The sequence below is a fragment of the Mercurialis annua genome, linkage group LG3 (genome assembly GCF_937616625.2).
Source record: "Mercurialis annua linkage group LG3, ddMerAnnu1.2, whole genome shotgun sequence".
Lineage (NCBI taxonomy): Eukaryota > Viridiplantae > Streptophyta > Magnoliopsida > Malpighiales > Euphorbiaceae > Mercurialis > Mercurialis annua.
Window position 1 is genome coordinate 69,711,739 of NC_065572.1, and position 13,090 is coordinate 69,724,828.

General features: G+C 33.7%; 1 protein-coding gene across 1 annotated transcript; it reads left to right on the forward strand.

The window, feature by feature from the left end:
* Positions 1-989: 989 nt before the first annotated feature.
* Positions 990-4,489, forward strand: LOC126673060 (cycloeucalenol cycloisomerase-like). Its single transcript, XM_050367020.2, has 8 exons — positions 990-1,160; positions 1,248-1,390; positions 1,660-1,743; positions 1,857-1,898; positions 2,646-2,756; positions 2,836-3,027; positions 3,388-3,485; positions 4,037-4,489. Exons 1-8 carry the CDS (start codon positions 1,154-1,156, stop codon positions 4,227-4,229), a joined length of 870 nt encoding a protein of 289 aa, XP_050222977.1. The 5' UTR covers positions 990-1,153; the 3' UTR covers positions 4,230-4,489.
* Positions 4,490-13,090: the final 8,601 nt, after the last annotated feature.

The following is a 13,090-nucleotide window of genomic DNA, read 5'->3' on the forward strand; positions in this document are numbered from 1 at the left end:
ACTAGCAGTAAAGCTTTATAGTGTAAGACTAAAATGGAAATTAGGATTTGAATGAAAAGTTACCTATAAAAACAGACATACCTATATACCACTATCTCTACCAACAACACTATTACACTAATAAACTCTTTAGTTTTTGTCTTTTCAATATGAATTTCATAATTACGTTTCTTCATCTTTTAAATCTTTGTCATCTTTATTATGTCATCACAATTAATCATATGGAAGAACCGAACTAAGCTGAATAAATAAACCGAGCTGATAAATTTGATCTGCGACAATATGAAAAAATTGATAATTTAGTTCGGTTCGGTTTAAATATAAAAAATTTAATCAAAATTTAAACCAATTTAAAAAACTAAAGTATCAATTAGATCAGATTATTGTTTTCATAGTATTTTTTTTTAAAAAAAAAATTATTCGGTTCGGTTTATTTTAAACTGAACAAACACTCCTAAATTAAAAATGGGCCAACTAAACCACATGTAGGGGTGTGTAGTTAGAGGTGAAAACAGAACGAGCCGAACCCGATTTAGGCCACACTATATATTATTAATTATTAAGATTTATAATATTTGATTCATTTTTTTTGCTATAAAATATTGTATTTTGCGAATTAAAATGATGTACATTAAAATTTAATGATATAAAAAAATAATATAATAAAATAAAATTATTATTTTTATGTGTTTGTGACTCGTTTAGGCTCGCGAGTTTCACGAACCTCCTTAACTAATACTCGAACTCGGCTCGAGATGAAACTCGAGTAGCTCAAGCCGAGCTCAACTTGAATTTTTCGAGTCGATTTCGAGTAACTGGCGAGTAACCCAACTTGTTTACACCCCTTATATGTAGTATTTAGACAAAACCGAATTAACCAACCAAAACAAATCATAATTTTTATTTAACTCGGTTTTCGATTAGTTTAATTAATTTGGTTTGGTTCGGTTCGGCTCGGCAATCATAATTCGAGGGCTTAAAGAATATAGCTTTGATCCAAATTACAATGCGGACAAAACCAAAAGCTGGCAGTGCAGTATTATAGTGTAGACTCCATCGCAAGTGCGGAGCTACTTGACCATCAAAGACTTAAACTTTTCTGGCTCAACGCACTCCCCAGATTTCATATATATCGGCTAACAATTTCATACAAATGGGCGGTCGGTACTTTTAATTTCTACTTGGTTTATTGTTTTGTTTTGGATTGGCTTGTTTTATTGTTAATTGGGTGTGAAATGATACTACAGGGTCTGAATCGGATTCGTGTACACCGAGTTTATGGTTGGCTCCGAACCCGAGCAAGAGATGGGGCGAGCTTTTCTTTCTCTGCTACACTCCGTTTTGGCTTACTCTCTGTCTGGGCATTGTTGTCCCTTACAAACTCTATGAGGTAACTAACTTTCTGTTTGCTTCCCGAGAAAATTTTGCTTTAGCCTTTGAATTTCATGTCTTTTGGTAAATATAAGGCCGTTCACTCCTGCATGTTAATGAATCTGTTTTGTAAAATGGAGTTAGATCAATGTGGCATTACTGGTCCAGTTGCTTAGTCTAAAATAAAGCTGAATTTATGGTAGTTATGTTCAGTTATATAAATTTGGATATTCTTAACTGTGTTGCTGTTCAGTTTTAGTCTAAAGGTGTGATTGTTGTTACTGCCAGAGCTTTACGGAGTTGGAGTATTTTCTTCTAGCTATGATATCAGCTGTTCCTTCTTTCTTAATTCCGGTTTTATTTGTCGGAAAGGTAAGTTCTTCTCGTACCTATCCATTTTTTTCGTAGATAGTTATCGTAAAAAGGAATTCTTTAGTCTTTCTCCGTAAAGTTTAATTTGCTTTTGTTTACAAATTTTTTGGCAGGCTGACAGGAACTTGAGTTTTAAGGACCGGTATTGGGTCAAGGCAAGTACTCTTAGTGCATTAGATTTTACTTATGATTTTCCTTGAGAGATAATGTAGCTACGGGTCTTGATTTTTTTGATCATGCATCATTTTGTTCATGTGCTTCGTTTATCAAATATTTGATCAGATATGCATACCTCTGCTGAATTTCTTAATCTTTTGCTAATCTTCTTTTTGGCTAATAATATAGTAAACATGTTCTATCAACTTTTAATATATGTGCAAGTCCTTAATTATATTGTATGTATCTTTTGAAGAAGTTTTTACATGTTGGAAAGTTGCTCACTGTTTCTTCAATTTCTGTAGGAAAGTTTATTGAGCTTCAGTGTACAGTAGTATGAATCTATTTGTATTTCCCATTGTGCTGTAGTAGAACTATTCAGTTATTTGCGACCTTAAAGCTAAAAATGCATTTGAATCGGCCAGACATGCGAGTTAATAGCACGTATCAATTTGTTTAGGTGATACAATTATGAATCCTTTACTAGGAAAATGCCGACTTTCAATTTATATGACATGTTATAGTGTCCTTCACACCGTCTTGCTTTCTTTTTTCTTATTAATTTACAATTGGTGTGAAATCCTTAAGATGACCATGATTGAAGAGAAACATTTATTATTAGGTTTTGGATTCCTAATTTTCTTTTTATCGTTGATCATTATTGTAGTTCAATACATATTAACTTTTAAGAGTTTATTTCTAGAGAAAGGTCATTGACCTTAATTGTAAACTTCATGTTGTGGCAGGCTAGCCTTTGGATAATCATTTTCAGCTATGTTGGTAATTACTTTTGGACGCATTACTTCTTTACAGTTTTGGGAGCTTCTTATACATTTCCATCATGGAAAATGAATGATGTAAGTTCCAAAGCAAGAAACACTCTTGTTAACCTACATACATCTGTCCATTTTCACATTGCTCTATTACTTTGTGCAGGTACCTCACACAACTTTCCTTCTGACTCATGTGTGCTTCCTGTTTTACCATGTCACCTCAAATATGACACTTCGCAGGCTGCGGTATGCTACCGCTGACATGCCAGTAAACCTTCAATGGGCTTTTGAGGCAGCATGGATCTTGGCTCTTGCATATTTTATAGCCTACCTGGAGACATTAGCCATATCTAATGTATGTACCATTCTGTTTTATTTTATCCAAAATCCAGGATTTTCCTTTTAGCAAAAATGCCTTTTTAAATATTTTTTTGAGAGTTTATGGTCTAAGATATGAGCTTATAGCGATTACGATCCCCTTATTTAATATTTGATTTTTGGTAAGGAGGAGATTTCCAATCTTTATTAGAGAGAGTCATCTCGCATGTCTATGCGGCTAGGCTAGGCAAAGTGTTTCGTGGTCGCATCGGTTCATTATTATTATCATCTTGTTTTCTGTAGAATGACTTGTGATGAAAATATCTTAACGTAACTATTTTGCATTTATGTGTGAATTAAAGGCACTGATAACGAGTTATGTTTTGAATTTATGCAGTTCCCTTATTATGAGTTTGTTGACCGATCTTCCATGTACAAAGTTGGGTCCTTGTTTTATGCCATCTACTTCGTTGTGAGCTTCCCGATGTTTTTGAGGTAAGAAGTAAATCGACCAATCATTTTTCTTGTTGGAGTACTTGTGCTTTAGCTTTTGATTGCATTAGGCACTTTAATACCTTATGAACTGTACTATATGGTTGGAAGTTGGTGACACACACTATCTGCAACATGTGGACATTGTGGAGTGATATTCTGAGCTCTATTTATTTCAGCATACGAAAGAATGTGCGAGTTATCTTAATTTTGCATTTGTACAGTTCATTGGTTTAAAAAAGGATATGTTGAAAATAGAAGTACCTTTGAGTCGAAAGAAAACCAAAATGATAGGAGTAATTACATATACTATGTAGCACGGAAACTGAAATGAAATGGTGAAAATAATGTTTTTTTTTTACAAGAATAGGTTATAAATATAGTGTTTCGTAGTTTCTAAAATGTTTCTGGAAATGGATACGAAACCTTGAAACGTTGGAGTTAAAAAGTTTCCGTGCAATATAGTTTATATATAAGATCCGGAAGGAAATAGGCTGTGCTTTCTTATATCACAAGGTATACTGACAGTGTGCGCTCTTCAATTATGAACACAGGATCGACGAGAAACCTAGCGACTCGTGGGACTTGCCGAGAGTGGCTGTAGATGCTCTGGGTGCAGCAATGCTGGTAACCATAAAACTCGACTTGTGGCGCATCTTTCTCGGACCTATAGTTCCAATATCAGATACAAAACAGTGCCTTCAATCTGGACTACCCTGGATTCATACACATGCCACTGAAATCTAGTGGCTGAATTTCACAATGGAAGTTTTCCATTGCTGTTGTAACATTAAAATAATTGTAATGTCCGTTAGGTCCCTGTTTTATTTCTCAAACATGATGCTTCATCTTCATCTGCAGCAAGACTTGTGATGATTTGATGTTGTGTCCAGTGCTTTAAGTTAGTTACTGTTTACAATCTTAACTTTTTTTTTCTTGAGAGGATTACATCTTAACTCAAAACATATGTGTTGCTTTGATTTTTTGTATATTAGTTGTTTTTTTAATTTTTAATGTTGTGCATAGTTGTGAAAATTATATCAAACGCTAACTAACGATTATTATTTACTAGTCGTAACTCCGCGCATTTGCGCGAAATCAAATTAAATGATAATTTTATTAAAAAAATATCAAAAAAATAATAATTAATATAAGGGTTAATTCCAATAAAATACCAAACGTTTGAGAATTTTGTCAGTTATAACCACCTTTCAAAATTTTTCTAGTTTAGCCAATTTTGGGATATTTAGAACCCTTTTTAACCATTTGCGAAAAAATCGAAATTTTTATCATTCGTGAATGGGCCAAACTAGCCGATTTTTATTGATATGGAATATTTGAAATATTTTTTAGCATAATCAATCAAAATCAGCTAGTTTAACTCATTAACGAATGACAATTTTTTTGACTTTTTTCGCGAATGGCTAGAAGAGGTTCTAAATATCCCAAAAATGGCTAAACTAGACAATTTTGAAAGGTTTGGTTATAACTGACAAAATTCGCAAACGTTTGGTATTTTATTGAGATTAACCCATAATATAATGTATATTTTTGTGTCAAATTTTGATTTTTTTTCTCTCTCCAATAATTTTTTATATTTTCTAAAAAATTTACCTACAATTACTTCTTGTAATGAATTATAAATCTGGTACTACAACTTTTAATACTTTGCATTATCCATCATATGTGCTCGTGAGATTTGTTTTGTTTTTACAATTCGTATTAAAATTTATATTCCTCTTTTATTATAAAAAGTCCACTCGATAATTTATATAGGCAATTATATATTTGTTTCTCCTTTATAAGACTACTTTCTATTACGAAGCCATTATACTGTTTTGCTTTAAAAAAAATGAAAATTAGGATTCTAGTTCTTTATATAATTTATATTTTGTTGCAATATAAAATTCGATTTAAATACAAACATATATACTTAATATATTTTAAGTGATTATGACATTATGATAATAATCATTTTGTATGAATTATCCTATATTTAGAATAAGTAGTTTTTATATATGATCGTATATTTACGGGATAAAAATAAAAATTAGAACAAAATTATAAAAAAAAAACAAAGATTGTAAAACTGTTTAATTTTATAGTTTGAATAACTACACATTTTATCAAACTCTTCTTATTCAACTAACTCGTACTTAAATTGTAATCCTATTGAAATTACACTCTTATTAATTATTAATTATTTACTTAGATAAATTGATAATTTATATCAATATATCTATTAATAATAAATTTATAAAATTAAATAAATAGTTTATCTACATTTGAAACTTATAAAAGTACTCTTTTGGATAGAGTCTACCATACATAAATTACCAAATCCATACATGATATATATCAATGTTATTTATCAATGATTATTTTAAAAAAATTAATGTTTTATTTAGGTGAAAAATTATAAAAGTTCCAAATAGTTAAACTTTCTTGCGAATAGGTCCATTCAATTATTGATGGATTCCGGCATCTCGGCGGCATTAATCCTGCAAAACAGTGTAGATGGCCAATCGGACGGTTTGTCCGATTAGCTCTCCGATGCTTAAGTCAGTTTAGGCTTAAGGGAGAATAATTGTATTTTTTATAAGTTATCTGTTTAGGCATACCTCAAGCTCCTTTTATAGTAGTCGAATGTATACCTTACAGAGTTGTAGTAGGAAAGTGATTCCTATTTAGTAGGGTTTGACCCTGATTAGGAGTGTCCTTCCTTATTCAGATATGAGTCCTATTTAGGAAAATATTCCTAAACAGCATCGTCTTCCTAAGTTGGAGGTTATCTTCCTAAGTCGGAATTTGTATCCAAATAGGACAGATACTCCGAATATGCGTAGATCTTGGAGATCTTATCCGAATCCCGGGGTCGACGTGCTTTGTCCGAGTCCTCAGGGATTCGGTCTTTATGACGTCGAATGATGTATTCCAGTCAAGGCGGATCCGGTGGATTCGTCCCTTTGGGCGGGAGTTTGGTGTCGTCTGAGAATAGATCTCCTGCGACTCGGCTCCATTATAAGTAGAATAGGATTCGGTATCCATCATTAGCCCCCCGCAAGTGAGCTGAAGTCATGGTATTTTATGCCTTGGAGTATTTCAGCTCTTATTTGAGGCGAGTCGTTTTGTATTTCGGCGTTCCTTTTTGCTTCTCGAGCAAGATTCCAGTTTTTCTCCTTTTTCGCCATGTGTCGCTCATCTATTCGTTATTTTTTGAAGGTAGGACATGTGTCCATTCGTTCTATCTTCCTTTGTCTTTAAACTGTTGTATTTGTTTCATTTTTCATCTTTTACTTTTGGTTGTTCGAAAGTAGCTTTGCCTCATCTTCAATCTTTAATTCTCGTGTTTGATTTCTTCTTTTGGCGAGACTCTTGGCGAATCTAGTTGATTTATTTTGATGCCTTATCTCCAGGTATTCCTTTGTTCATGTTTTGATTGTTTTTATGTTCTTTAAATTCCTTCAATTGTCTTCTAATTTCCAATCAATTTGTGATTCGATCCATCGGCCTTTTGAATTTTATTTGTTTACCCTTTTCCTCTTTGTTGAGATCCTTCTCGCCGATTCTTGATGTTCATTCTTCTTTTCTTGGTTTTCGGATTTCAACATTTCTGTGTTCTTTGTCTTTATCTTCATTACTCGAAGTCTTTTATTCCAGCTGATATTTACTCTTTTAATGAGTAATTGTTTCTTCGAGTTGACTCTTCTTACTTGCAATTCTTTTTCATTTTGTTCCTTTTGTTTTCTTCATTGGACAGATATGAGTCCTTCAAGCTCCTCCACAAATACACTGATCTCATAGGGTATTTATGCCCGTTTTGAGATAAGGTCATTCAATCTATTTCGTCGATTTTCCTTGATTTTAATTCTTTTCCGGTGGACTGCCTTCCATACTAAGATTTGTTCCTCTGATTTGGGCGAGTTGTTTGTGATTCGTTGATTTGGGCATGTAGCCTTATTTCTTTTGATTTGAATGAGTCTCCTTATTTTGGCAGTTGGCCTTATTTTTACCCGAATCATTTTAGACTCGGTCTTCTGTTTTGAGATCTTTCGCATTTCTTCTGTTGGCATTTTTCCTTTCTTTCGCATTTCTCTTATTTTTCGGCGTTTTTCTTTCTTTCGCATTCCTCTATTTCTTGGCATTTTTGTCTTTCGCTTTATTTTGCTTTATTTAGTTGATTCGCCTTTCGCTTTATTTTGCTTCGAGTTGATTTTGATCTTTGATATTTCGCTTTTAGAGTTAATCTAAACTCTGTTTTTGGCGTTTTGCTTTTTTTAGAGTAAATCTATACTCTGGTTTTTCGGCGTTTCGCCTTTATTTTAGAGTAAATCTATACTCTGGTTTTTTTGGCGTTTCGCCTTTATTTTAGAGTAAATCTATACTCTGGTTTTTCGGCGTTTCGCCTTTATTTATTCTGATTCCTGTCTGCTTTGCTGCGTTGTATGAATTAAAGATAGTTCGCACCAATGGGTATGACAAACGTCTATACTTGACAATGGGCGATTGGCACCGTCGGGTATGACAAAAGATCTATACTTGACGACGGGCGATTGACACCATCGGGTATGACCAAAAGTCTATACTTGATGATGGGCCTTTTGACTTCTATCTTATTCATCCTTCTTTCCCTCTTGGGGTTTTCTTCAAGGTTCAGACGAATCTATCTTTTTTGTTCCTCTTAGGGTTTTCCTTTGGATGAGTCTTTTTGGATGATTCATCTTTGTCAAATTTTATTTTCTTTTTTGTTGTTTTCTTGGCTCTTTTTGACCGAACCTTATTAAGGCGAGTCTCTTCTTGTTTAAGCTTTGGCTTATTCTTCTTTGGCGGAGCCTTCTTTGTTTATTCTTTTTGACCGAGCCTTATTAAGGCGAGTCTCTTCTTGTTTAAGCTTTGGCTTATTCTTCTTTGGCGGAGCCTTCTTTGTTTATTCTTTTTGACCGAGCCTTTTTAAGGCGAGTCTCTTCTTGTTTAAGCTTTGGCTTATTCTTCTTTGGCGGAGCCTTCTTTGTTTATTCATTCGTTTTGCCCGAGGTCTTTTCCTTCATTTTTACATCGCTTGGTTCTTCATGATCTCAAGTGGTGTTCTCTTTATTGATTTCTTTCTCCATCTTCATTATTGTTCTGGGTAAAATTCATTTGATTTCTTATTTCTTCTCTTCTTTCGGCCTTTATATTTATTTTTTCTTTTCTTGCCACCGATTTTTGTTATGTTTTCTATATTTTTTTACTCCTTGTAGGAGTTCTGTTGCCACCATCTCTCGCTTTATTTCTTTTTTCTGGATTTTTTCTTGTTTTTGTAATCATTAGATCTGAGTTATTTGATTCCGCTAATTGTTTGTCTTTTTTTCTTTTCTTGATCGCATTCTTCGTGGAATTTGTATCTTTTCCTTCAAGCTCCCCCACAAATACACCGATCTCAAAGGGTATTTATGCCCGTTTTTAGAGCATGTCTTCGTTTTTCGCCTCTTGGGCCGTTTTTCGTTCTTCCTTTTATTGCGTTGATAGGGGTGAGCACTTCAGTTTCACGTCGTCCAAGTCGAGTTCTTCAGTTTTGATGTTCTTTAGTGTCTTGACTATATTTTTTTGAACAAAGGATCACTTTACCCCCTGAACTTGGCACAAAGTATCAAAAACGTCCAAATTAGCAAAACGGGATCACTTTTACCCTGAACTTATCAAATTTAGTACAAAAACCCCCCTCCCCACTCTCACCCTAGAGAGTGTACCTCACTCTCCGGTTTTAATAGGGGTTTTGGTTTTCTAAGGTGGTTTTTGATTGAAAAAAGTTTAAAATAGTCCTAATTTTTTTTAAACATTTTAAATTAATACCTAATAATTTAAAAAAATAACAATTTCATCCTTTTAATTTCAAACTTAAAATTACAAATTAATCCTCCAACTTTTACTTATATTCCAAATTAATCCCCAAAAATTATATTTTTTAATAAAAAAATTAAAAAAATTTAAACATTAAATCAGACCCATGGGTCAAAAAATTGACCCATGGGTCTCAGAGGAGCTGCCGGCAGCAGCTCCTCCGTTCTTGCTCGTCTGAGACGAGCAAGCACCTTGCTCGTCTGAGACGAGCAAGAACCTGCTCGTCTGAGACGAGCAGAGACCTGCTCGTCTCAGACGAGCACGAACCTGCTCGTCTGAGACGAGCAGATCCTTGCTCGTCTCAGACGAGCACCACCTTGCTCGTCTCAGACGAGCACATCCTTGCTCGTCTCAGACGAGCAAGGTTCTGCTCGTCTGAGACGAGCACCGACATGCTCGTCTGAGACGAGCAGCAGGTTCCGGCGAGGAGGATCTCCTCCTCGCCGGAAATTGTAAAAAAAAATTCAATTTTTTTTGAAAAAAGTTCATAAAAGCCCCTGAATTAATTAAGATTAGTATTTTAGTATGATTAATGAGTATTTAATTAGAATTAATGAGTATTTAGAATCTCACTCTCCAATTAGGGTGCCACATCAGCATAGGGGTGTTTTTGAAACGGTTTTGCCAAGTTCGGGGTAAAAGTGATCCGGTTTCGCTAATTTGGACGTTTTTGATACTTTGCGCCAAGTTCGGGGGGTAAAGTGATCCTTTGTTCATATTTTTTTCCATAACTTCTTCCGCTACGTGTGTGTTTTTACTTCAATATGGAGATTCATAGGATTCGCCTTTGTCTTTTTTGTTGGAGTATTTTTCCTTTATTCTCTTCTTAAATTTGGTCTTCTCATGACTTCATTTTGGTTTTCACCTTTTCGGGTGGTATCTTTTTTATCTTCTCCGTTTTGACATTATTTTTGTTTTCTTCATTCCTTCCATCTTTCTTATTTCTCGTTGTTTTTAGGGGTGTTATGCTCTTCTTCATTATTTTCGGGTAGTATTCCCTTTATTTTGTTGATTTATTCTTTTCCTTTAACTTCCTGAGACATCTTGTCCTTTGGTCTTTAGATCGTTTCTTCAAGTTTTATTTTCGCCTTTACGGCGATTTCTTCCTTCAGCTTTTTAGGACATCTTGACCTTCGGTATTTGGACCGTTTTTGCTCCTAATCAAAACTTTCTCTTCATCAATATGTTTGTTTCGCCTTCGGTTTGTCTTTCGAACCATCTCTCTCTTTGCCTCTTGGGCCGCTTCACTTTTTGCCTCTCGATCCATTTCGTTCTTTATTTTTTGTTGGGCATTGTTCGCCTAGTTTTCTGGTATTTGGGACATCTCGTCTCTTCTTTCAGTATATTTTCCAGCATTTCTTCTTTTATTTTCTTCATCTTCTATGTCTGTATTTTATAAATTTTGACTGGTCCAATAATGGACTTCACGATATAATATAAATTTATCATATAGAGTTGTGTTCAAAATAGCAAGCGATCTTATATAAATTATGTAGGATATACTCCATCCTTACATTATAATTTTTTATTAAACGGTTTTCTTTTTCATGAAGATATTGTATATTCAAGTAGTAAATCTATTACTTGATAAAGGAAACTAATGATTACATATGCTACATTTGATTATTTCCTTCTTAACTAATTAGTCTTTTGTAGTCATGCAATATATTCTTTTCATATGATTTCCTAATTAGCAAAGATCTCATATATATATATATATATATATATATAGATATTTATACTCATATGCTAAAATATATTCAAGTTATTCATGTATATATATTTCCTAAAAAGAAAAGATCTCATATAGTCATACATATGTGCTTAGTTAAAGCATTGTAAATTTATTCATGTATAAATCTTTTCTAATAAGTAAAGATCTCAAATATTATACTAAGACAAAATATATATTTCGATAGATCTTATATTGTAATTTCGATTAATGTAAAAATAATTGCAAATTATATACATGATTAATCGATCAATTTAGATGAAATCATGCGAGAGGGGTAACATGCTGAAATCATAACACGATCAATTAATTTCACATGTAATAAAATATTTAATGAGTTTGAGAACTTATCGTGATTTAGCTCCCGTTGATAATAAGATAATATCGCCGATTCATTAATTCCGAATATAATTTTTGTGATGGTAGAAGCTCCTCATTCAAGTTCCTCAATTTATGAATAAAGTCCTTAATAGCCTATTTTCCCTTTGAACTTTGGCCAACCATAGAATGCTGTGATCTGCTTATTTCATTGTGCTTCCTTGCCTATATCTTTTCCTCAAGACCTGCCTTTTATTTGTTCTTTTCCCGCCATGAAATAATATGACCTGCTTGCATATATGCTTCCCTTTGACCACCAAATAAATAATGTGACCTGCTTCTATTTTGGTCTCCCGTACACGCTTCCTTAGCCACAATTCGGTAATTGCTTTCTTTTTCCTTGATCACATGCTCCTTTCTTCTTTTTTTGAATTTTCGGCCAATAATAATACATGACCAGTTCTTTCTCTTCTTTTTCACCCGATTATAATTAATCAATAATGATACTTGATATTTTCCACTCTTTCGATTTTGCAGATCTCTTATATTAATGTGTTTGTTCTTCAAATTAATCCCGTCAGATGCCATCCTTCAATGAAATTTTATTTGGTTCACAGAAAAGCTCCTTCGATTCGAAGTTTTTAAGCTTTTCCCACAGACGGCGCCAATTGATGGATTCCGGCATCTCGGCGGCATTAATCCTGCAAAACAGTGTAGATGGCCAATCGGACGGTTTGTCCGATTAGCTCTCCGATGCTTAAGTCAGTTTAGGCTTAAGGGAGAATAATTGTATTTTTTATAAGTTATCTGTTTAGGCATACCTCAAGCTCCTTTTATAGTAGTCGAATGTATACCTTACAGAGTTGTAGTAGGAAAGTGATTCCTATTTAGTAGGGTTTGACCCTGATTAGGAGTGTCCTTCCTTATTCAGATATGAGTCCTATTTAGGAAAATATTCCTAAACAGCATCGTCTTCCTAAGTTGGAGGTTATCTTCCTAAGTCGGAATTTGTATCCAAATAGGACAGATACTCCGAATATGCGTAGATCTTGGAGATCTTATCCGAATCCCGGGGTCGACGTGCTTTGTCCGAGTCCTCAGGGATTCGGTCTTTATGACGTCGAATGATGTATTCCAGTCAAGGCGGATCCGGTGGATTCGTCCCTTTGGGCGGGAGTTTGGTGTCGTCTGAGAATAGATCTCCTGCGACTCGGCTCCATTATAAGTAGAATAGGATTCGGTATCCATCAATTATATTATAAGTTTTACTAATATTCAAATCTCGTATAATATTTATTTGCGCTTACATGGAGGTTACAACGTCAAAATTGAATAATAAAATGAAACTCGTTAATTTGATTTAATTAAATTTAAAATTATAAAAAAAATGTGGTTTAGTTTTTTTGTTCGGTATTTCAGAATCAAAATCCATGAGTCAAAAGTGTAAAGAAATATAAAGATAATTATACAATACCTTTAAATCCAAGCTATAATTAGCTTCCACTTTTCTTATAAAGAGCGTTGCAACCTGATAACATATAAGAAAAGATAAATTTAAATTACAATAATTAGAATGAAGTAAATAAAATGTCTCAGAACTTGAAAAAATATTAGAGCAAATCGTTTCAGTATATGATTAACTAAAATAATAGAGCAAATCGTTTCAATATATGATTAA